The following is a 21,460-nucleotide window of genomic DNA, read 5'->3' as shown; positions in this document are numbered from 1 at the left end:
GAAACGCACCCAGGAAGGCTGATCAGGGGACCAGGAGAAACTGCCCAGGAATCTGGAGGAGTGAGGACACCCTCCCCCCAGGGACATGCACAGCAAGTGCTCAGCCATAGCTGGGGGCGCTCAGGATTCCAGGCAGGACAGGAGACAGCAGATGCTCCAACGCTGACCAACAAAGCACCAGAGCAGGGTGAGGAAGCCTCTGGATGAAACCGTTCCCTGTGAATAGGTAGTCCTGGCTTTTCCCCCATCTGCACCCCGCTCCCCACCAAAGCTCTGGGGCCAGCTGCCTAAAGAAGGATGTCCAAGCCTTCAGGCTGGGTTGTCCTTTCAGCCTCTCTCCACCCACTGACCTACTCCAAGGCCAATTCCAAATGCCAGGTCTTCCGTGAAGCCTTTCCTCCTCATCTTCACTCACGTTGATTGTACCACTGTGTCATGCCAATTCGCCTTAAATGCTGCTTAATTGACAAAATGGGATTACCGAGATGGGAGGAAGCAGGATAAGAACCGGAAAAATGTGAATGCCAGGTTGAAAGCATAAGATAACAAAATCACTTGACATTTAACTCTGCTCTCCCGTCTCCTAGGACTCCTACAACAGCCCCACAAGGAAGGGAGCACAGGCCATCATTATTTAAAAAACAAAACAAAACATGAAGCTCAATGCTGTTAAATGATTTATCCGAATCCTGTAACTGTTAACACCAAGAGTTGAACCTATTCATTCATTCATGTGTGTATTCATTCATTCGTTTGATAAATATTTATTGGTGCCAGGTCCTGTGTCACTGTTCCCAGCACGAGATGGGGGCTGAAGAACGCAGCCGTGGATCATACACAGACTTATTCTAGTGGAAGAGACAGGAAATAAGTGAGTGAATGTATGACATGATGTTCCAAAGTCACAGTGCTGTGAAGAAACAGCACGCAGGAAGGAGACCCAGAGGAGGCAGGTTCCCCACTAGATGGAGTAGTCTGACATCCTGGACTCAGCCCCCAGCTGAGTCCTCTGTTCCATCCTGCAGACTCATTGCTGACAGAAGGGGACAGTCATGAAATGTGAAGCTCTGTTCTTGTCCTGATGCTGCCCAGGGCTTGGGAGGTGTGCTTCTGAGCCCCCAGACCCATTCAGCACAAGATCTCCACCCCTACCCCCAAGCTGAGAGTGGGCCTCCTTAAACTCCCACAGAGCTGGACTGCCTTACTTAGCTTCCAGGGCAGGCTATTAGCTTCCTGGAGGCCAGAACCACTTGCATAGTTTCTAGTAAGTATGTATGTCTAGAAACTATGTTTCTAGTATGCTGGTTATCAGTTGATTGGTTGATTCGGTTAAAAACAGTTGGAATAACTGAAGACTGTGATCCCCTTAAACTCTATAGGACTTCTCCAAAATAAGCCTAGCCTCTCCACCATTCCCTAAATGCCAGGAGCTCCCCTTCTGCACAAACCCGCTTGGGCAGCCCTGGGCCACACGAGCCCCACTAGAAACCCAGGTCAGTCCAGGCTACAGTAAGTTGTCAGCTGGGTCAGTTTGGGACATTTGTGCCAAGATGGGCTTGTGACACTGCAGGTGGGGAAGAGTGGCAGAGGGGCACAGAGAAGACGGGAGCAAAACAGAGATGGAGACAAGTCCCACATCAGTGGAAAACCGATCTGAAGCATTACTGAGTAATAAAATGACTAGAGTACGAGACAAAGACAAAATGAGTTCAACTCTCTCTCGTATCCATCTGATTTCCACAAACACCTCAGTCATGTGATGTGTGTGTGGTGTTTTTTTTTATTTTTTTTATTTTACAGCACCATTGAACAACTTTCACTGTTACAAATGTGCACACATTACTGGGGCATTTCACATGCAATTAGTAATGAGTTATTTAAACTTTGTATCTTAAAGTTTTAGTAGTTCCCACAAATGTGACAATTAAACTTTGGCAAAATCGCCTGTGAGGATGGGAGGAAGACTTGAAGCAACAGAACTCCATCCTAATACTGTAACATAACTTCAGACCTCCTGGAAGGAAGGGCTCACCCTCCAGAAATCATCGTCCTCCCTGGATTATTCCCACCAGAATTCACAACAGGTTCATCGTCTCTGGCCTGGCTTTGTACCAAGAGGAGACAGTTGATCCATCCAGCAATGTTCAAGAAAGTTCCACTTAAACAAAAAGGTCCAGAATAAAACACTTGAAAAGAGAAGCTTCTGAACATGACACATCGCATTAGCTAACCTCCAAATTCCTAACATTTAGATTACGGTGAGGATTGGGGTCCGAGGCAATTTCCATTGGAGCAGCTTAGTTTCTTGATGCAATACTTTCATTCCTACCCACGACGACTCATGTGCAAACACACTCAGAAGTACAGACAGGTAACAACTTAGCAGGTGAACAGCAGAGCTATAGAAAAGGCATATTCATGATTCAGTCTAAATTCAAAACCTAAATCAGGTCACGTTTCCTCATTTTTTTTTTCTAACACAGTCCTTTTCTGCAGTCTTCAATTGTAAGAGTGTAAAGATACATTTAAAAGCGAGAAATGGAAAAAAAAAAAAAGGGAGAAAAGTCTCGACCTCCTGGAAAAAAAACAGGATACGATTTGGCAAAGGGTTAAGGTAACTACAGACAATTCCAGATTTCGTTTTAGCATCTGAACTTATGATTGGCACCAAGATGAGGGGCTTGTCTGGAACCAATAGAAGAAACACCATCATGTTTAAAACTGGTGGAGAATTAAATACTTGAGCCCCAGGAATCAATCCTCCTGGAATCTTTTGCTCTCATTTTTTAGTGAATTCATCAGACCGAGGACATTCGTGAGTGAAGGGGTCACGACATGACAGTGAGAGCAAATGCTTTTCATCTCATTCGCTGTTATACTGACTCATCTGCATAATCAGATTTGTAAAGCCTTTGCTGCCCCCACAAAATTATATCATTTCTTTAAATGTCCAAAGTTCCTAAGTAGAGATGACTGTCATTTTGATTAACGGTTTGATCTCTGCTTTAAAAATATTTTTTGAAGAGTGAATTGTGCAGAACTAATTCTATTAAAATGATTACCGGGCTCTGGAGGGACTTTTACCAACAATAATTCTCAACTACTCAGGATAAGTCAGTGGCTCAGAACTAGAGGCCAATTTGCCCTCAGAGGACCGGTGGCAATGTCTGGGGACATTTTTGGTTGTCACAACTCATGAGTGTGCATCTAAGTGAGCAGAGGCCAGGGATCCTGCCAAACATCCTACAATGCACAGGACGGCCTCACACAACAAGGAATTAATCCAGTTGAAAATGTCAATAATGCTGAGAAAGCATAACAAAGACTCTTACTACTTACAGGGCAGCTGCCTTATTATAATCCCAAATCCACCTCAGTGATTTCTTTAATCTTGAAAGCACTCTATCCTACTGAACTTTGGAGTTCCTGATTTACCCCCACTAGGGTTTGGCCAGCTGGTGGCAAAAAAGAAAAAAAAGTAACCAATACAGAGAATATTTTTAATTCTTCCTCAAACAATGTCTCCCTATTTTATTGATACTTTAGCAAAAATTAGAGGGACAATATATATATTGTCCCAAATATCATGGGACATTTTGGCCCCTGAGACATGGGCCAAATGTCATGAAAAAAAACCCCTAATCTCTATTTTCACAACCAAAGTTGATATTTGGAAGATAAAAGCAGACACAGTGCTTCCCAGAGCCTGTGCTGAAATAATGTGGAAAGGACTCTATCGAGATAGGAGGACAGAGGGCAGCAGCAAGGGCCATCCTCTGTGTCCTCCAGGTTAGGGCTCAGGATGGCTGGTCCCGACCCGACACACAGAGGTTGCCCTCGACTTTTAAAAAGTTATTTTCATTTCCTTAAAAAAAGACAGGAAATCAGTGTTGGTAAAGCCACTGTTCATCAGGCCTACTGCCACCAGGTAAGGCTGACTCAAAGAGGGAAAGAAAAGTCTGCTTTTCCTTGGGAGAATTAAAATGCAGGACAACTAAAAGGAGAGCAAAACCCAAGTAAAGGGATGCATGGGTGGCTCAGCAGTTGAGCATCTACCTTGGACTCAGGGCAAGATCCTGGGGTCCTGGGATCAGGTCCCACATCAGGCTCCCGGCAGGGAGCCTGCTTCTCCCTCTGCCTCTCTCTCTCTCTCTCTCTCTCTCTCTCTCTCTCTCTCTGTATGTCTCTCATGAATAAATAAATAAAATCTTAAAAAAAAAAAAGTAAAAATACCATACCGCAGGCATCACAGCACCAAAGAGGACAAAGGAAACCACCTAACCCCACAGAAAAATATTGCACTTAATTAGCTTGTTGGAACACTTTAAACGTACTCAAACTGTCTTCAAAAGGGATTATTTCACATTAGCTCTATGTGAATTAGTGTCCATCAAGCAACTTTTCTGAGGTCAATTTAGTTATACTGGTGCCATTTCCTTTCCTAAAAAGAAACTTTAGAAACTTAAAGAACATTATCTAGATGCAAACTAGCGTGTGTTTCTTTAGCCAGCTGCACAGACACTATAAACTTATTATCTTTCCCTTTTAATAAAAGCAGAATGATGTGAAATCATATTAGACCTTCAAATTTGAAGTGAGGGACAGATTTCTTCTTTGGTTCCAGTCAAGACACCTCAAACAACATCTGTCTAGAATTTGGTTCACTCATCACTGGGGTGAGCTTCAAAGAGAATCTCCCGTTTTTGTTTTTGCTTTGTTTTTGTGAGTATGTGCTGTACTTTTAGTATTAAATATAAAAATAAAAATGCTGTCTTATAGTTTACCCCTCACTTGGCCATACAGACTAGTCCAATAAACTCCTAGGACTAAAAATGGGATTTACCTAATTCATGGCAAATTTAAACACAGATTCTAAAATTTCAAGGAATGAAAAAAATTCCTATCCTACTGATCACAGCTGCTTACTTATTTCAGCCTTAGAGTGAACACAAAGACATTTTTTTAAATGGTATTAGTGCTGCAAAACGTGCGTCCTTTTTCCATTAACAACCCAGGATTTCTTTTGACTATTGTTTAGATTCTAAACAGGACCCAGTGCCTGCAGCCTGAGAGATGATCGTTATCAATTTTGCAACCCATCAAGGAAGACTCTAGTGCTCTATGAGGGCATCTCCCATTACTCAGACCTATTTTGAGACTGTTCTGATTAAAATTCTGCTGCCTCAACAACTTGTTCGATATGTGACAGGTGGTTCTCCACTACTAATCCATTAGTATGTCGATTATGGATCCAAATCAAATTATAATAAATTTATTTGAAATTGGTAACATGGGTCAGAGTCGGAAAAGGAAGTAAAGGAAATTGGAAGCTCCTCAAAATGCATTAAAAGGCAGCAATTAAATTAATTCTCATTTTTCCCTACACATACACTTCTCCAACAAGTTACTGGTTGGCAACTATAATAAATACTTCAAAATATGTCTAGTAAAAGAAAAGTCAATCTAGCTTATTTTGGGGCAGGAATGAATACTCAGGGCCATATATGCTTCTCTCCTAGGGATACCCATTTTCTCCTGGTAAATGCTACATATATCAATGTGATCATGGAAAAGAAGACCCAAGGGAAATTTGGACAAATAAACTGTTGAGCAATAAATGAGAACGATCCCAACTGGACTGGTTCTGCAATATTAGTATTGCATCATACTTTAGGAAGTGCAAATATTCCCACACTTCCAAGTGAAAAAAAAAAGTATTTTATGCATGAAACACTTGAAGCACCCTATAGCTGTAGTTCATTTCACAGCGGAAAGTAAACACTCGTTTTCTCTCCACCTCACAAAATGAAGAGGTAGTCAGAAAGCATTTTCTTCCTGTCTTCCCCCAATAAACTCCACTTCCTCTAATGTTCTGAGAATATTTTCTACTTTAATGGGTATTCATTTTACACGTATTCGAAAATGAGTCATGGAAGAAAAACTTCCACAGTGATGGGACTGTCCAACTTTTTCCTCTTTTATGATCTGATAATGGAATGGGGAAAAAAAAAAGCTATCATGGCTTTTAGGCTTTTTCAGTGTACTAGGCTATGAGCTCACCTGAGAGTCATCTACAAGTTCCAATCACTTTAAAACAAGAACCACTTTGAATCCTGTGTCCACCACCACGGGGTCTCAGCCCTCAATGTCCCCGACATGTATGCGAGTGCAGGTTGCTTCTTAAAATAAATGCTCAAACTAAAACAGCCAGTTTGTTGAAGAGCAGCATGAGACCCCCAGCACGACCTAAAGGGGTTCTCAGGCACAGAGGAATTAACAGACACATGCAATTAACATCCCAAACAACACAGAGCGTGCGCACCGCAATTTTGATCAGTGCCTAGAGCCCACAGAGATCTTTCCAGAAACCAGAGGCCTCGTCTATACAGTCTGTGTATGCGGAGACCAGATTAAAAATGCGTGCTGTTGACATAATGTGGGTCCTCCTGACTTTTGCTGGGGGCTTGTCCGTGCTCACTCAGACAGCTGTCCAACGATACTTCAATAGCCACTTCTGTTGTTTCTCGCCTCCGGAGGCCATCACTTGGGTACGTGTCCAGAGGGGGACAGCCATTGTGCTCCGCACAGCCATTGACGTGGGCCAGAGGCAGGGCCCTGGGGGGGCAGCACAGCTGCTTCTCACAGCCCTTGGAGATGCAGGGGGAGCTGCAGAGCAACAGCAAGTCCTTCTGCTCCACGGGGTCCTTCAAGTCCACTTGCTCAAACTGGATGGTCACGTTGTGGATTCCCACACTGTGGAAGATCTCTCGAATTTTCCAACTGGCGTCCTGATAGTCCCTGTCCTTCTGATACTTGATGTGCAGGGTGGCGATGATCTTCCCACCTGTAAGTTCCCAGATGTGCACTTCATGTACACTGCTAATCCCGGGCACGGCCAAGAGTTTACTCACTACAACAAGGAAGAGCGAACAATTAGCTAAGGCTACTGGAAACAAGTACCTCTATGGGAGGGACATGGTCCCTGAAGGCATTCTCAACGATGGATTTACAACAACGGGAAGAAAAAGAGCTGTACCGATGTGGGGACATGTTTCCATACTCTTCTTTCTCCTCTCTGAGTCCCTATACCACCCATCATGAACCCATAAAGGGCAATCCAAGAAAATAACTTTAACACCCCCCAAAATTTCCAAGGTTGTTGAGTTTACAAGGGAACAGACACCCAGGGTGTGTCAAGAGTATAAAGTAGGATGCCAACTTGAAAGGAGAGAACTTGGCAACGAGGCCCGAAAACTTTCACCTGCGTGTCTAGTACTAGGAAGTTAACCTAAAAGGAAACACCCAAAGATTCATGTACAAAAATGGTTTGGGCAATGTTCTTTGTATTAACGAAAAAAAATGGAAATAAGGAAATAGATAAATCAATTATATAAAAGAATATGACAGCCATTAACAAGTAAGTTGCATATTTCAGGATATGAGAAAAGGCACAGAAGGTATCTTTAAGTGAAAAAGCAAATAGTTTTACCGTATATACTGCATGATTTTTTTCTTTTTTTTAAAACAAGCATCAGTGTATACACACACACACACACACACACACACACACATTTTATACAGGTAAAGCTTTGTCTTACTGATGGATTGATTCAAAATTAAAAGTGGTAATTTCTGGGTGACAGGATTATGAGAGATTTCCTTTTTTTAATTTAAGTCTTCTATATTTTCCATAGTTTCTCAAATGAGCATGTATTTAGAGAGATGATGTTGAATGATGATTATGAGCAAAGACCCTGTAGCCAACTAGAGTTTGAATCCCAGTTTAGACTGGTCTTGGGTACTTTACCTAACCTGCAGTGCCTCAGTCTCCTTATCTGTAAATCGGGAATAATAATGATAGTTCCCCATAGGTTTACTTTCAGGATTTAAATGAGTGAATATAAATAAAGCACTGAGAACACTACTAGCATGTAATAAGTGCCAGAGAAGTGTTGCTACTGCCATTATCATCTATTTTTATATATAATATATATATATCTTACTTTGTTAAAAGGCAAGATAAGCCATTATATATCACAAATTGTTTTGATATGTTTATCTTGTTCCCTCAACTGGGAAACAAGTTCCTGGAAGGTGGAGACAATGCTGTGTATCTGCTCCTGGTATCTCCTTCCCCACCTCCTACCTCCTCTCCCTGCAGCACTGGGCAGACTGCAGGAAATGAAGGCTGATTACTTTACCTCTATACAGTAAAGCAGCCAGAGCGCTGGCCACACCTAACTGACTCTGAGACCGTAAAGTAAGCAATGCTGCCAAAGATTAGGCTCCAAAACGCAAAAAGAACATCTAGGGGGAAAGACTGTAGGAGAAGCACCAGCTGTTAGCAATGGCTGGACCAGCTGGTCCCAGTGCATGCTACTGAACAGGGGGCTGGGAGGGCTACGACCTACACTGACCACCATAAATCACACCCTCCCAGGGGAAAGCCTAGCTGTGGCCACACAATATATTAAGACCCATTCACACCTCATTTCAGGGATCTGACATGAAGTAAGGTCTTCCAACTTTGAGCCTCATAGAGGGCTGGGCTCTATCTGCATGGTTCCTGGCTCACTGGTGAAGCAACGATAGAGTGTAACAGCAAATATGCAAGAAAGCTTTTTTTCTATAAAAACATAATCTCCATTTAGAACCACTAGAAATAAAGGCGCACATTCAGTTTCTTGTCAACATCTGGATAGTTCTCATTTAGAACTCTGCAAAGTCTCCAAAATATGGAGGGACAGATGCGCCTGACTAAGGTAAGAGTTTGATTTTCTGTTTGAGCAAAGCAAAGGAACAGATTTCATTACTGAACGAGGTCATGAATGATCTGAATTTAAAACATGGTCCTTTTTATGGTATTAGACATGGTGACTTGCATGCCCATAAAAAAATCAATTAACAAGAAAGCAGGATCTAGAATACGAATCAATGATTCATGTTTTCAGAATAAGGAGAATAAAAATCAAGTTCTTGGCAAGGTAATCTTATTGGAATTAAAATAAATCTTTGACATGAAGGTAAAAGCCGAGGAACAGGTACTGCCCAAGCATTATATTCTCAAAAATTTGCAGTGGAATCAGTCATGGGTTGCAAAGGACCTTTGGTTCTTGGAGCTGTGAGTCATCCTACTAGGCTACAAAACATACGATAGATGTTTCTTTTGCCAGGTGATTTAAAGTATTTCAGGATACATAAATCAAACACTGCTTTGAAATAGCGCAGGCCCTTTGGCCTGAAGAGCATTAAGCGGGCATGGTTCTAGATAAGAAGCATCTGACTTACTCAGCTCTTCCATGTTAACTCCTTTGGGGACCATCTGCAGCAGAATGGCAGCAGTCTCCTTGATGAGTGGGAAGGCAGATGACAAAATAATGATAACCATGATGATAGTCAGGCTGGGGTCGATGTAGCACTGCCAGTTACATGGGTCCTCAGGTTGCAGGGGACGCACATAAAATATGATGGCCGTGATCACCACCACCACTGACCCCAGGGCGTCGCCCATCACATGCAAAAGTACACCTGCCGGGGAGAAAGAAAGGCCACTAAAGCACAGATCCAAATTTGGGAGCTGGGAACACGCAGTGACCCGGGTTCCCAAGTCTAAGAATATATCAGTTGTTATTTGTTTTCTTTTTGGTTAGGACAGCAAGATGGATTCAAATGAAAAAAAAAAAAAAAAAGTCAACTACTTCATAGAAAACAAAGCCCTAGGCCACCATCCCAGAACCCAGAGAACCTGCAACAGCCTCGGAAGATTCTGAGCTGCAGACACGCATGGGAAGAGGGACCATGCGGGTTCCTAATGCTACACCACTGCCGCCTGCCACTCATCAGAAGACACCAAACCGGAAAAGAGGCTATGCAAATAGTTTCTTATTCTTTGAGACAAATATCTGCGATTTAAATTGTTTTAAGCATTTTGAAGAGGAGAGGGAACTAATAACAAAAGAGCGGTTCTTATTATTCCTTGTCTTCTCTCTTCCTGGATCTGTTTCCCCTTTCCCTACATGCCTCTGCTACTCCCCCCTTAGCCCGAGTCATTCAAACTGGATCTGGTTCAAGACGTCCTCGGGAAGAGCCTCTGGCAGCACTGCCACTGAAGAAAGAGCCATTTGTCACAATAAGATTCAAATCAAAGAGACAATAACCCAAATTGTGGCTGCCCTTAATGCAGGGAACCACTCTTAAAAGTTTTCATTATGATCCAGAAAATATGCAATCCTAACAGAGAAGATCCGGGTGCCCCGGACGCCTGGGTGGCTCAGCCGTTGAGCGTCTGCCTTGGGCTCAGGGAGTGATCCCGGGGTCCCGGGATCTAGGACCACAATGGGCTCCCTTGTGAGGAGCCTGCTTCTGCCTCTGCCTGTGTCTCTGTGTCTCTCATGAATAAATAAAGAAAATCTTAAAAAAAAAAAAAAGATTCATTTTGCCTCTCCAAGTATCCCACAGATCCATTCAGTAGAATTAATAATAATCCAAAATTCTAATAGCTCACTCATGGTTACAAGTGAATGGTCTCACCTGGAAAATGCTTTAATGGAGCTAATGCTTCCTCTTGGCAATATTTTTTAGGATTCTGAGTAGCTGAGTAGCATTGGAGACAAAATGGCATTCTGTGGACATATTAAATGCGGTTTGTGGCCACCTTGCCCCAAAATAATATAGGAGTAAAATGTATCTCCTTCTGGCTGAGTGTTTAGGTATTAAAATAAGATCCTGATTCAATAAATACATTAAACAATTCCATTCTTTCTAATTCTGTGTCCCCTTTCCGCTCACACCCCTGAGAGAGCTTTTTACTCCCCAGGCCCTGTTCTGAGCCACGAAGAGAAAGTCCCGAGAGTCGATCCATAAGGAGACTGAAGTTCAGAGACATTAAGTTACTTGTCCAAGGTCACCTAGCTTAGTAAAAGGCAGAAGCTGAACTTGAACTGAGCACTTCTCATCTCACTGTAAGTGTGCACTGGATGGGAATAGGGGCGGGGGTAGGAGAGAGACAGTATAGGTCTCGGAGGAGATGGGGCAGCCAAGGAGAAGAGGGCAGAAATGCCTAGAAAGGAGTGCTGACACTGGCACAGCAAGCCCGCGAATGTCAGCAGTGTTAGGACCTTATTCTGGAGGAGGTGAAGATCTCTGAGCAGATTCTGAAGTGATCTGATCACCTTTCTGATTCAGAAAATAAGTCAGGCAACATTACCTGAGAGACAAAGATGGATTGGCAGGCAACTCAATCATCCAATTAGTCAAACTGTTCCCAAGGTAGCTTTACAATGAATGACAGGACATCTTAACAGCTGGCCTCACTTCCTGTCTTGAGATTCTTTAAAAAACTCAGAAACTGGCTTATAACACGGCAATTTGACATAAGTTGAAATCTGATGTGTCCCAGCATTTGGAAAAGCCATCAGTGTTGTTGAGTTTGTTGGTAAACCAGAAACACTAGCTCTGGGCAGTAACAAGTGGTTATGGAAAGATGAGAGATCTTTGTTATTGGAAAAAACAATCAGAAAGAAGCATCTCGTCCAAGGAGACTTATTTTCAAATGATGTCAGGGTTGTGGTGTATCTATTTATACTTATACTGAAATACAAAAAGTTAATTATCTTTCTGACATGCTGTTGCAACATTTTTTAATGTATCCCTTTTGATCCCATCAAATAAAACCAACCACTACAATTGACGAGAATCTTTAAAGGATTGTGCTTTCTTTTTTTTATATATATATTTTTTTATGATTGTGCTTTCAATGTGCTTTGCAGAAGATGGACTGTGTTTCTCAGAAGGCATTTGTTTTATTCCATTGAAATAAGAGAAACACTAATTAAAATCCAGAAATGATTTTTGTTCACGAGAATCCCATCAGTCGTTTGCTCCCCTGCAGATCGGGGAGGACAGTCATGCTTTCTAAAGCAACCATTAAATGGCAAAAGTGTAACCACTCAGTGGACTGTCTACACTGGAGAAACAAACCATCTTTCCTGGAGCGTACAGGCAGTGTCCAAAACGGGGAAGCGGTGGAAATGTGAAGGCAGGTGCCAGACCTGCCTCTGCTACTAGCCTGGGTGTCTTGGGAAGTCACCGGACTCTAGGGACCCTGTTTCCTTGCAAAGGAAACCTTCCCACCCTGCAAAGCGAGGGGATGGAGTCCATTCCCACTAAGGCCTTTCCAGCTGTAACACCCTGTGGGCCTTCTCTGAATTGTGGCTCAGAGATGAGGACGTAGGACCTAAGCTGAGGCCAGCCTCCCCCTTGGCCTGAAAGTGGAAAGGCCACCGAATGAAGCATGAAGCATGAAGCATGAAGCGGAGGCAGCACAGGGTTGAGCCCAGCAATTCCTCTCACTACCTGAGAGACAACAGCTCCCACCCGGTGAGATTCTTACAAATGCTAAGCGACTCACTCATGAATGGTGCCTGGCACAAGCATGCACCCCCTAAAAAGGGTAGCTGCTTTTCCTCCCATATCACATCCTTTATCTAACAACCACCCGTGAAGTAGATACTATTTTAGAGAGAGTGAGCTGGAGGCTTAGAGAGTCCAAACACTTGCCCAAAGTCAGAGTCTTAAATGACAGAGCCAAGATCCCAAACCCAGGCATCTTGAGCCCAAATCCCAATCTTTCAGCCACTGCATTATTCACCTCTGCCAGAAACCAGAGGTGGACACTGGTCAGTGCCTGTGGACCACGGGGCTGAGCCAGGTACAGCGAGGTGCTTTACCCCCCAGATTTTTCCACCTAGGAGCTCCAACAGCTTTAAAGATTAGCCAGATCATACAAATTTGCCATAAAACATACTTCCCAAACAGGGTCACGATATGTACTGTCCCACTCTTCATTCCTCTTACCATCTTTCCACCTACCTGTTCTCCTTCTCTGCAACATAAGAATGAATGATTAACTGAATGTGCTCTGAAAAGTTAAAATGCTATGGAAAATCTATGATACATATATAATATATATATAGTATGTATTTGATACACACTATATATAGCATATACTATATACATATTTTTATATTGAACCCAAAGAAAGATAAAGGGTAGAGATTTTTCATTTTAGATGTCTCTTTCCAGAAAGATTCACCACCAAGCACTTTAGAAATTCCCCTATTGCTGTTCAATTTTTAAAAAGTGATTCATGTAGAAATTTTTAGAAGCTCGTGTATGGCTGTTATTGTTGCTGGGGTTTTTTCTGATTTTCCCCTAGAGATCCATTCCAGGTATCGCACTATAGAAAAAGCCAGGAGTCTCTCAAAAATGAAAATGTCTCCCAATTATTACTTTTTAAAAATATTGTTTCCATTGAAGCCCTATATAGGCTTCCCCCAAATCATCTGAAAGTAAAGGGTTGCATAATCTTTATTTGAAATCCTCAAAGTCGAGATTGGGGACTGACCCTTCTGGAGTCAATCTGAAGCAAAGCCTCTGCTCAAGAAGTTGGAAGAGATGCTGCATACAATATTGGTGTCTAGTGAGAGATGCACCTCTGAACTCCCTGAGCTAACCTTTGCCCAGTGCTGGTGACCTTGAGCGCATGGTAGAGAGAAGGCTAGTAATGTGCCTTTCATGTGCCTCACCAGACCCTCCCCTTTGGGCCTGGAAATACGGATTCAGGTAAGTCAAGAGATCCATCACAGACACAGATTTCTGGCAGAAATACGCTGAGGCCTGAGAGTCAATCAGCAATGTCATGTTGGATAGCAGCCACCTACCCTCTTCTCACCTATGTCACAATTACATTCAATTAAGACAGGCCTCATTTTACGTTAACAATATCCAGGAGTGGACAAAACCAAGTAAAGTAATAGCATGCCACTGATCTGTGAGGCTCTGAAGCAGGTAGCACTGGCCTGGCTCTAAGTGGAGCAAGGATAAATCATTAGCAACTAGTGTGTCACTCAGAATCAATGCAATGATTAGGCAAGAGGCTAGGGTCATAGTCTATTCGTGCAACTGGCCTCCTTTCTAACACACGTTATTAAAAGGCAAACAGAAATGAAGGGTACAACACAGTCATTATGTATTACAGAAAAGGGTTTCAAATCGAGCCAAAGTCGACCCTACCTCTGATATTCAGGGCTTCAGACTTTTTCTCCTTTTTCATAGTCTCTTCTGGTTCATTCTGGGTGTTCAGAGAATCACCTGCATTCAAAGAAGAAACCTTGTGTTGTGTATAAGTTCTACAAACAAAAAGAACCAATGGACTCAAAAAAAGTTCCGTTATTTTAAACTCCTAAGCTCCTCAGACCCCCTGCCTCTCCACACACACGGCCCAGAATAGTACATTTGGGCCTTGACATGAGCCTTGTGAGCCACTTTTACATTCAATTCACACTTCCATCCAAGTTAAGACAAACAAACAAACAAAAAGGAGCAAAGTGGGAGCCCACCCCTATCCCCCAACCCGTTAACTCCCAGGGGGACAAAACGATGCACAAAGGGGGAGGGAGAAAATAAAGTGCAGACAGCATCCAATGAGGGGCTAAGGGTTGGGGGGTTTGCTATCTGTTGCCCAGTAATAACTGGTTTTTGAGAAAATGAATGCTCCAAGGCAGACAGAATAATGGGGAAGGGGAAAAGAAGAGAAAGAAAAGAAAAGAAAGAAGAAAGAAAGAAAGAAAGAAAGAAAGAAAGAAAGAAAGAAAGAAAGAAAGAAAGAAAGAAAGAAAGAAAAGAAAGAAAGAAGAAAGAAGAGGAAGGAAGAGAAGAAAGAAAGAGAAAGAAACAAAGAAACAAAGAAAAAGGAAGAAAGAGAAAGGAAGGAAGGAAAGAAGGAGAGGAAGGAAGGAAAGAAGAAAGAAAGAAAGAAAGAAAGAAAGAAAGAAAGAAAGAAAGAAGAAAATGGAAGGAAGGAAAAGAAAGAAGAAAAGAAGGAAGAGAAAGGAAGGAAGGAAGGAAGGAAGGAAGGAAGAAGGAAGAAGAAGAAAGAAAGGAAGGGGGAAGAGAAAGGAAGAAAGAAAGAGAAGAGGAAGGAAGGAAGGAGAGAAGGAAGGGAAAGAAAGGAGAAGGAAGGGAAAGAAAGAAAAAGGAAGGAAGGAAGGAAGGAAGGAAGGAAGGAAAGAAAAAGAAAGAAAGAAAGAAAGAAAGAAAGAAAGAAAGAAAGAAGAAAGAAAGAAAGAAAGAAAGAAAGAAAGAAAGAAAGAGAAAGGAAGGAAGGAAGGAAGGAAGGAAGGAAGGAAGAAAAAGAAAGAAAGAAAGAAAGAAAGAAAGAAAGAAAGAAAGAAAGAGAAAGGAAGGAAGGAAGGAAGGAAGGAAGGAAGGAAGGAAGGAAGGAAGGGAGGGAGGGAAAGAAAGAAAGAAAGAAAGAAAGAAAGAGAGAGAGAAAGGAAGGAAGGAAAGAAAAGAAGAAAGAGAAGAAAGAAAGAGAAGAAAGACGAAAGAAAGAAAGAAAGAAAGAAAGAAAGAAAGAAAGAAAGAAAGAAAGAAAGAAAGAAAGAAAAAGAGGAAGGAGGTCAGGCCTGAGGACCCAAGAGAAACAAAAGAGACCGTGGGGAAGACGCTACGTTAGCAGCGGAGAATAAAGCTGCAGAAGGCATAGATTTTTTTTTTTTTTAAACAAAATAGAAGCAGCCGCAACGGCCAGAAAGAAAAAGAGGGCGTGGATGCCGAGCACGCGCCGGGCGGGAGGAGGGAAGCGCGGAGAGGCCCGGAGGATGCAACCGAAAGGCACCTGCTACGTTGGAGAACACGGTCGCCCCCCGCTCCTGCTTCCTGCCGGCCGGCGGGCGGGCGGGGCCGGGGCCGGGGCCGGGGCCGGGCCGGGGGTCGGGTCGGGGCCGAGGCCGGGTCTGGGTCCGGGCGGCCCGGCGGCGGGCAGCGGCGGCGGCGGCGGCGGGGCCCCCAGCAGGCGAGGCAGGCGCCGCAGTCCTGGAAGATGAGCAGCCCCAGCACGTTGACCGCCAGCCCGAGCGCGCCGACGACGAGCACCAGCGCGGGGTCGTCGATGCGCTCGGGCCGCGCCAGGCGCAGCACGGCCTCCACGGCGATGGTGAAGCAGAGCGCGCTGAGGAACACGGCGTTGCCCAGGGCGCCCAGCACCTCGGCGCGCGCGTAGCCGTAGGTGGCCCCCAGCCCCCCGCCGGGCCGCCGCGCCACGCGGCCCGCGCCCAGCCCCACGCACAGCGACAGCAGGTCCGACAGCATGCTGAACGAGTCGGACAGCAGCGCGATGGAGTTGCCCAGGTAGCCCGACACCAGCTCGGCCCCGAAGAAGGCGGCGGTGAGCACGAGCATGAAGAGCAGCCGGCACGTCTTGCCCGAGTAGCGGCCCATGTCGCGCGCCGCCGGCGGGGGCGCCCCTGCGCGCCGAGCCCGGCCGCCGCCTTATAAGGCCCGCGCGCGTCCAGAGTCCAAGGGAGGGGCCGCGGCCGCAGCCTCCGAGGCCCCCCGGCCGCCTCCGAGGCCCTGCAGCCCGGCCCGGGCCCGGCCCCGCCCGGCAGGTGGCCGCCGGCCGAGGTCTGGCCTCCGAGGACCGCCCCGAGCGGCGGGCGCAGGGGGCGGGTCGGAGCGGAGCGCCCCCGCCACCGCGACCCCGACCCCGACCCCGACCCCGACCCCCGCGGCCCCAGCCCCTCCCCTCCCCGGGCCCCGATAAGGCCCTGCAGCGCCGCGGGGCGTGTTCGCCCGGGGGACGTGGACAGCCTGGCCTACGTGCCCGGGCGCCGCTCGCCCTGCGGATTCCGCAGCCACCGGGTGGGGCCCCGGGCCAGCCCCGCCCAAGCTGCAGGGTTCAGGGTGCCGAGCCCTCCCTCGGCATCCCCGTCCACCGAAGCCTCCCGCGCATCATCATCATCATCATCATCATCGCTGTGTCACCCCCCCCCCCCCCGCGCCCCAGGGCACAGAGCCTTCCCTGTCCCCCGGACCCCTCCCAGCGCCTGCACTCACCAGGCCTCCCTCCCCAGGTGAACTGCAGGCGGAGAGAGCGCGCACATCATACCTTGACAAGCCTGGACTCCCCGCCAAGCGCTCAGAAATCAGTCCCCCCCCCCCCCCCACACACACACACACACAAGGGTAGACCCAAGTCGCTTGACCACCAAGAAGCCCGGGCGGGCCTCCTCTGTGCCCTGGTCTCGTTTTCCACTGGAGAGAATATTCTCTTCATCCCCCCATGTGTCCCTCACAGCACATGACCTGATACTCAAAGTTCAATTCACTGACCTCCATGAAGGCTTATTCCAAATAAAGCCTTTCCTGTTGACAACAGGCTCTGTTCCAAGGAAAAGTTATCCAGAAAGAGAGCTGTCCCCAGGACGCTGGGAGAGGCCCAGCGCTGGAAGCCCTTGAAGAAGGGTGTTCGCTGTTGGGTGTTCAGGGAGGCCCCGGTGGGAGAGCCCTTGCTGTTTTCATTCTTGGTTTGTTTTTGTTTTATATTCTGTTCTCATTCCCCAAAAGGATCTGACTGTGAAGTTGTGATCACTAGTCCCCCTCTCCTGTCCCTAACCCCCAAACATTAACCATTCCTGAAACACATGCCAGGTTTGGGCCTGGAAACAAATGCATCTGTTAGTAGCACACTCCAATTCTCACCCCATCCACTGTCTTAGCCTTATAAATGACAATCTTTTGTCTTTGAGGACTAAGGGACCCCAACAAACATGCTAAAATACCCTTGACCTGAGGGCCCTTCGTATACAAGATGAGCATCCAAACTCAGGGAACGTGATAGGCGTTCCCTGCCCATCTCGGGAGAATGTCCCTACATTGAGAACTTGAGGGAACTGATCCTCTGAAGTGCCTCTGAAAACGAGTATTAAAATAGTCAAATCATTTAAAAGAAACAAAAAGATACAGATAGGCCGAGGAAAGGTTTGAAGCTGTTTGGCCTTGGACAAGTTCCTTAATTGTCTGGTCTGGCTTTCACTCCTGTAAAAAGAGGAATAATAACAGTGTCTCCTTATAGGTTTGTGAGGATTAAATGGGTTAATATGTGTAAAGTGATTATAACAGTGCTTGGCACGTAGTAAGCACTCAACAAGTTGTTTATTTAAAAATGAATTAAATAAATAAATAAATAACAGACAGGAAGGAAAAGAAGGTGTGAGGGGAGGAGGAAGACTGGGCAGGAAGAGGCGGGAAGGGCAAAGTGGTCCGGAGGCCCCCATGTTATCATCAGCATGCTAGTATTGATATTAGCACTTGGGCACATGCGTACCAGAATTACTGTTGAACTACAGCTGTCACACTCTGTTGGAGAGAAAGATATCCCAGTTTCTGGCTTATCCTGTCTTCAAACTGTGAAGCCTCTGCAACATGAAACGTAGGACAGCAAGCAAAGCAGTCGAAGCAAGACAGGGGGCCTGGTGGAAACCACTTGGCAGTGCTCACAAGGTCCCTACTGATTGCATTTCTTTGTCATTCACAAATGACAGAAAAACCCAAGGTCAGCAGAAATCTATCACTTGTGCCTGTTACCCAGTCGTCCTCCTAACAGAAGGCAGATAACGAGAATTATGTCACTGCCCCAGGAGGGTGGCTGATGGAACTAGAAGGTTCAGCGTGAGGGGCCCTGCCCAGAGCCTCATTATTTGACTTCCAGACAGGTTGAAGGTATCAACAAAATGCACTTAAGAAAAATGCTTTGGCTAGCTACCCATGACGAGATAGATAGGTAGACCTATAAAGTTTATATATAGAGAGAGAATATATATAATCTAAGTTAATTGACAAAAATGTAGACTGCCTCTTATGCATTCTTGTAGATGATAAGTTTTTTTTATAAAGATTTTATTTATTTATTCATGAGAGATACAGAAATAGAGGCAGAGACACAGGCCTCTCCACAGGAGGAGAAGCAGGCTCCATGCATAGGAGCCTGATGGGGACTCAGCTCTGGGACTCTGGGTTCAGGCCCTGAGCCAAAGGCAGACGCTCAACCGCTGAGCCACCCAGGTGTCCCGATGATGAGGTTTCAACAGCTTCTGTCTGTTGGGCTTTGACTGCCCAACCCTGTGCTGAGCACTTTACAGGCACAACCTCATTGTCATCCGCACAGATGACTCATAAAACTAGCAATGTCTTATCCATGAAGAACCTAGAGCCCAGAGATTTTAAGTAACTTGCCCAAGATCACACAATATATAAGGGATAGAATCTGGAGATCTGATCCAGGCATCAAACTCTAGAACTTAACATTCTTCGGCCCCACATTATACTTATTTGATCATTTTCAACATCCTTTTGTTCTAAACAAATGAAAGGATTCTTTTTAAGCTTACATTTTTTTATTATTATTATTGGCATAGACCTTGATGCTCTACAACTTATAGAGATGATAGCACTAAAAGTTCTTCCTACACTGGTATTGACCCAGAAAGTAACAAACTTTTTTTTTTAAAGAATTCGAAAAAACAGCCGTTTATGTTTTTGTTTTGTTTTGTTCTAAGTGACCAGTGATGATGCTCCCTTCAAAGAAGAAAATAGACATCTCATCCAAAGCACCAAACTATTTTTCAAAAGAAGACGTATGCGCAGCCTGGGTGGCTCAGTGGTTTAGTGCTGCCTTCAGCTCAGGTCGTGATCCTGGAGTCCTGGGATCGAGTCTCATGTCGGGCTCCCTGCGTTGAGCCTGCTTCTCCCTCTGCCTCTCTTTCTCTCATGAATAAATAAAAACATCTTAAAAAAAGAAGAAGAAGAAGAGGTAGCTCTTTTTCCCCATAGCTCCTGCCTCCAGATTTTAAATACATCATCAGAATCTGGGTACTTCTCACCTGTAGCCCAGCTGGAAACCCGCAGAGCCTGATAATATGTGGAGACTTTCTGAAAGGAAATTACTTCTCCAGGTCGCTGAGGCATCTCCCGTCCACACCGACTCCTTGCTGACAAATTTATATAATGTGTATTTTTGTAACACTTTGTAACACAGATACTTTTTGCACCCCAAAATATGTATTTTGTCCTTCCATGTTTTTTAAAGTACATTAAATTCAAGAGATTCTTTGAGATGACTACACATTTTTTTGATGATAGAGGCATGAGGTATAAAAAAATAACACATAAGTAGTGGTCAACTCCCCTCGGAATGGGCTGTTTAGGGCGAGTACTCAGCGGTGTTGTGAGTTGAAGCCCACTTAGAAAGAGGCAGCTCCCACATGAATTTAGAGCTCTGCCCATCAGCCTGCCAAGTGGCACCACCAAGGCTCCTCCAAAATGCCACTTTCTTGTAGCAAAGTGGTAGCTAGGCCAGGAAGTGGTAGGAATGCAAGCCTCATCACAACATCAAATACTATAACTTGCTTATTGAAAAAAAGAAAAAAACCAGACTCTAGATAATATTAATTTTGCACTCACTTTAAGAACACTTGAAAGGTTGAATAGCACAGCAGTTCATAATTTGACCTTTGGAATCAGACAGACTTGGAACCAAATCCCAGCCCTGTTGCTTGCTTGCGTGACCTAGGACAAGTTCCTTACAACCTTCTTTTTATACGTGTGTGTGTGTGTGTGTGTGTGTGTGTGTGTGTGTGTGAACTAAGGACCATAATAGTATATATCTCATGGGGTTGTCACGAGGCTTGAGAAAATGTATGCAGATTACCTAGTGGAGTGCCAGGCTCATAAGAAGGGCTCAATAAATGTTAACAAACTTCTATTTTTTATAAACTACCCGGTCTGGGGCACCTGGATGGCTCAATGGGTTAAGCGTCTGCCTTCAGCTCAGGTCACAATCTCAGGGTCCTGGGATGGACCCCTGCGTCGTCTTCTCTGCTTGATGGGGAGTCTGCTTCTCTCTCTCACTCTGTGCTCTCTTTCTCTCTCTCAAATAAATAAATAAATAAATAACATCTTTTAAAATACTTTTAAATACTTTGTCAATACTTTTAAGTAATCAATCTTGGGCAGCCCTGGTGGCTCAGTGGTTTAGCGCCCCCTTCAGCCCAGGGCGTGATCCTGGAGACCTGGGATTGAGTCCCACATCAGGCTCCCTGCATGGAGCCTTCTTCTCCCTCTGCCTGTGTTTCTGCCTCTCTCTCTCTCTCTCTCTCTCTCTCTCTCTCATGAATAAATAAAATCTTTAAAAATAAATAAATAAATAATCAATTTGTAGTATTTTGTTAGCAGCCTAAATGGATTAAGACAAAGTATAGGAATGCAAGTTACCAACTGTTGAGTACACAGCTATAAACAAATGACTATGATCAGTATATCCCACCAGGGATGCTGAGATTGGGCTATTTGATACATTTGGCAGTAACAATGCCCATGTTATTTGGGGTAATTGTGGACATTGCAGCTCTGGTCTGTGTGCTTCTTACCATCTGCAGATCCCAAAGTCATGCCACGATGGTCATGGGGAAGTGCTATGCGTGAAGTGTGGAGAGGGAGAGGAGGATGTGAACCAGCAAGTGGAAAGGGACACAGCTACTGGGAAGAAGGGGGAAAGGATTAGAGGCAGAACTAGGAGTTCAAGACACACATCATCTAAAACTCATCACTAACTGACAGAATT

General features: G+C 44.9%; 1 protein-coding gene across 1 annotated transcript; it reads right to left on the bottom strand.

Moving 5' to 3' along the window:
- Positions 1-1,718: 1,718 nt before the first annotated feature.
- Positions 1,719-16,421, bottom strand: SLC30A10 (solute carrier family 30 member 10). The gene is given in 5 exon segments (XM_041723074.1): positions 1,719-6,910; positions 9,289-9,528; positions 14,074-14,151; positions 15,680-15,759; positions 15,761-16,421. Coding segments are annotated over 5 exon segments (1,419 nt in total). The 5' UTR covers positions 16,282-16,421; the 3' UTR covers positions 1,719-6,410.
- Between the last annotated feature and the right edge of the window lie 5,039 nt (positions 16,422-21,460).

This window comes from Vulpes lagopus, chromosome 11 (genome assembly GCF_018345385.1).
Source record: "Vulpes lagopus strain Blue_001 chromosome 11, ASM1834538v1, whole genome shotgun sequence".
Classification (NCBI taxonomy): Eukaryota; Metazoa; Chordata; class Mammalia; order Carnivora; family Canidae; genus Vulpes; species Vulpes lagopus.
This window is presented reverse-complemented; position numbering and strand designations above follow the sequence as displayed.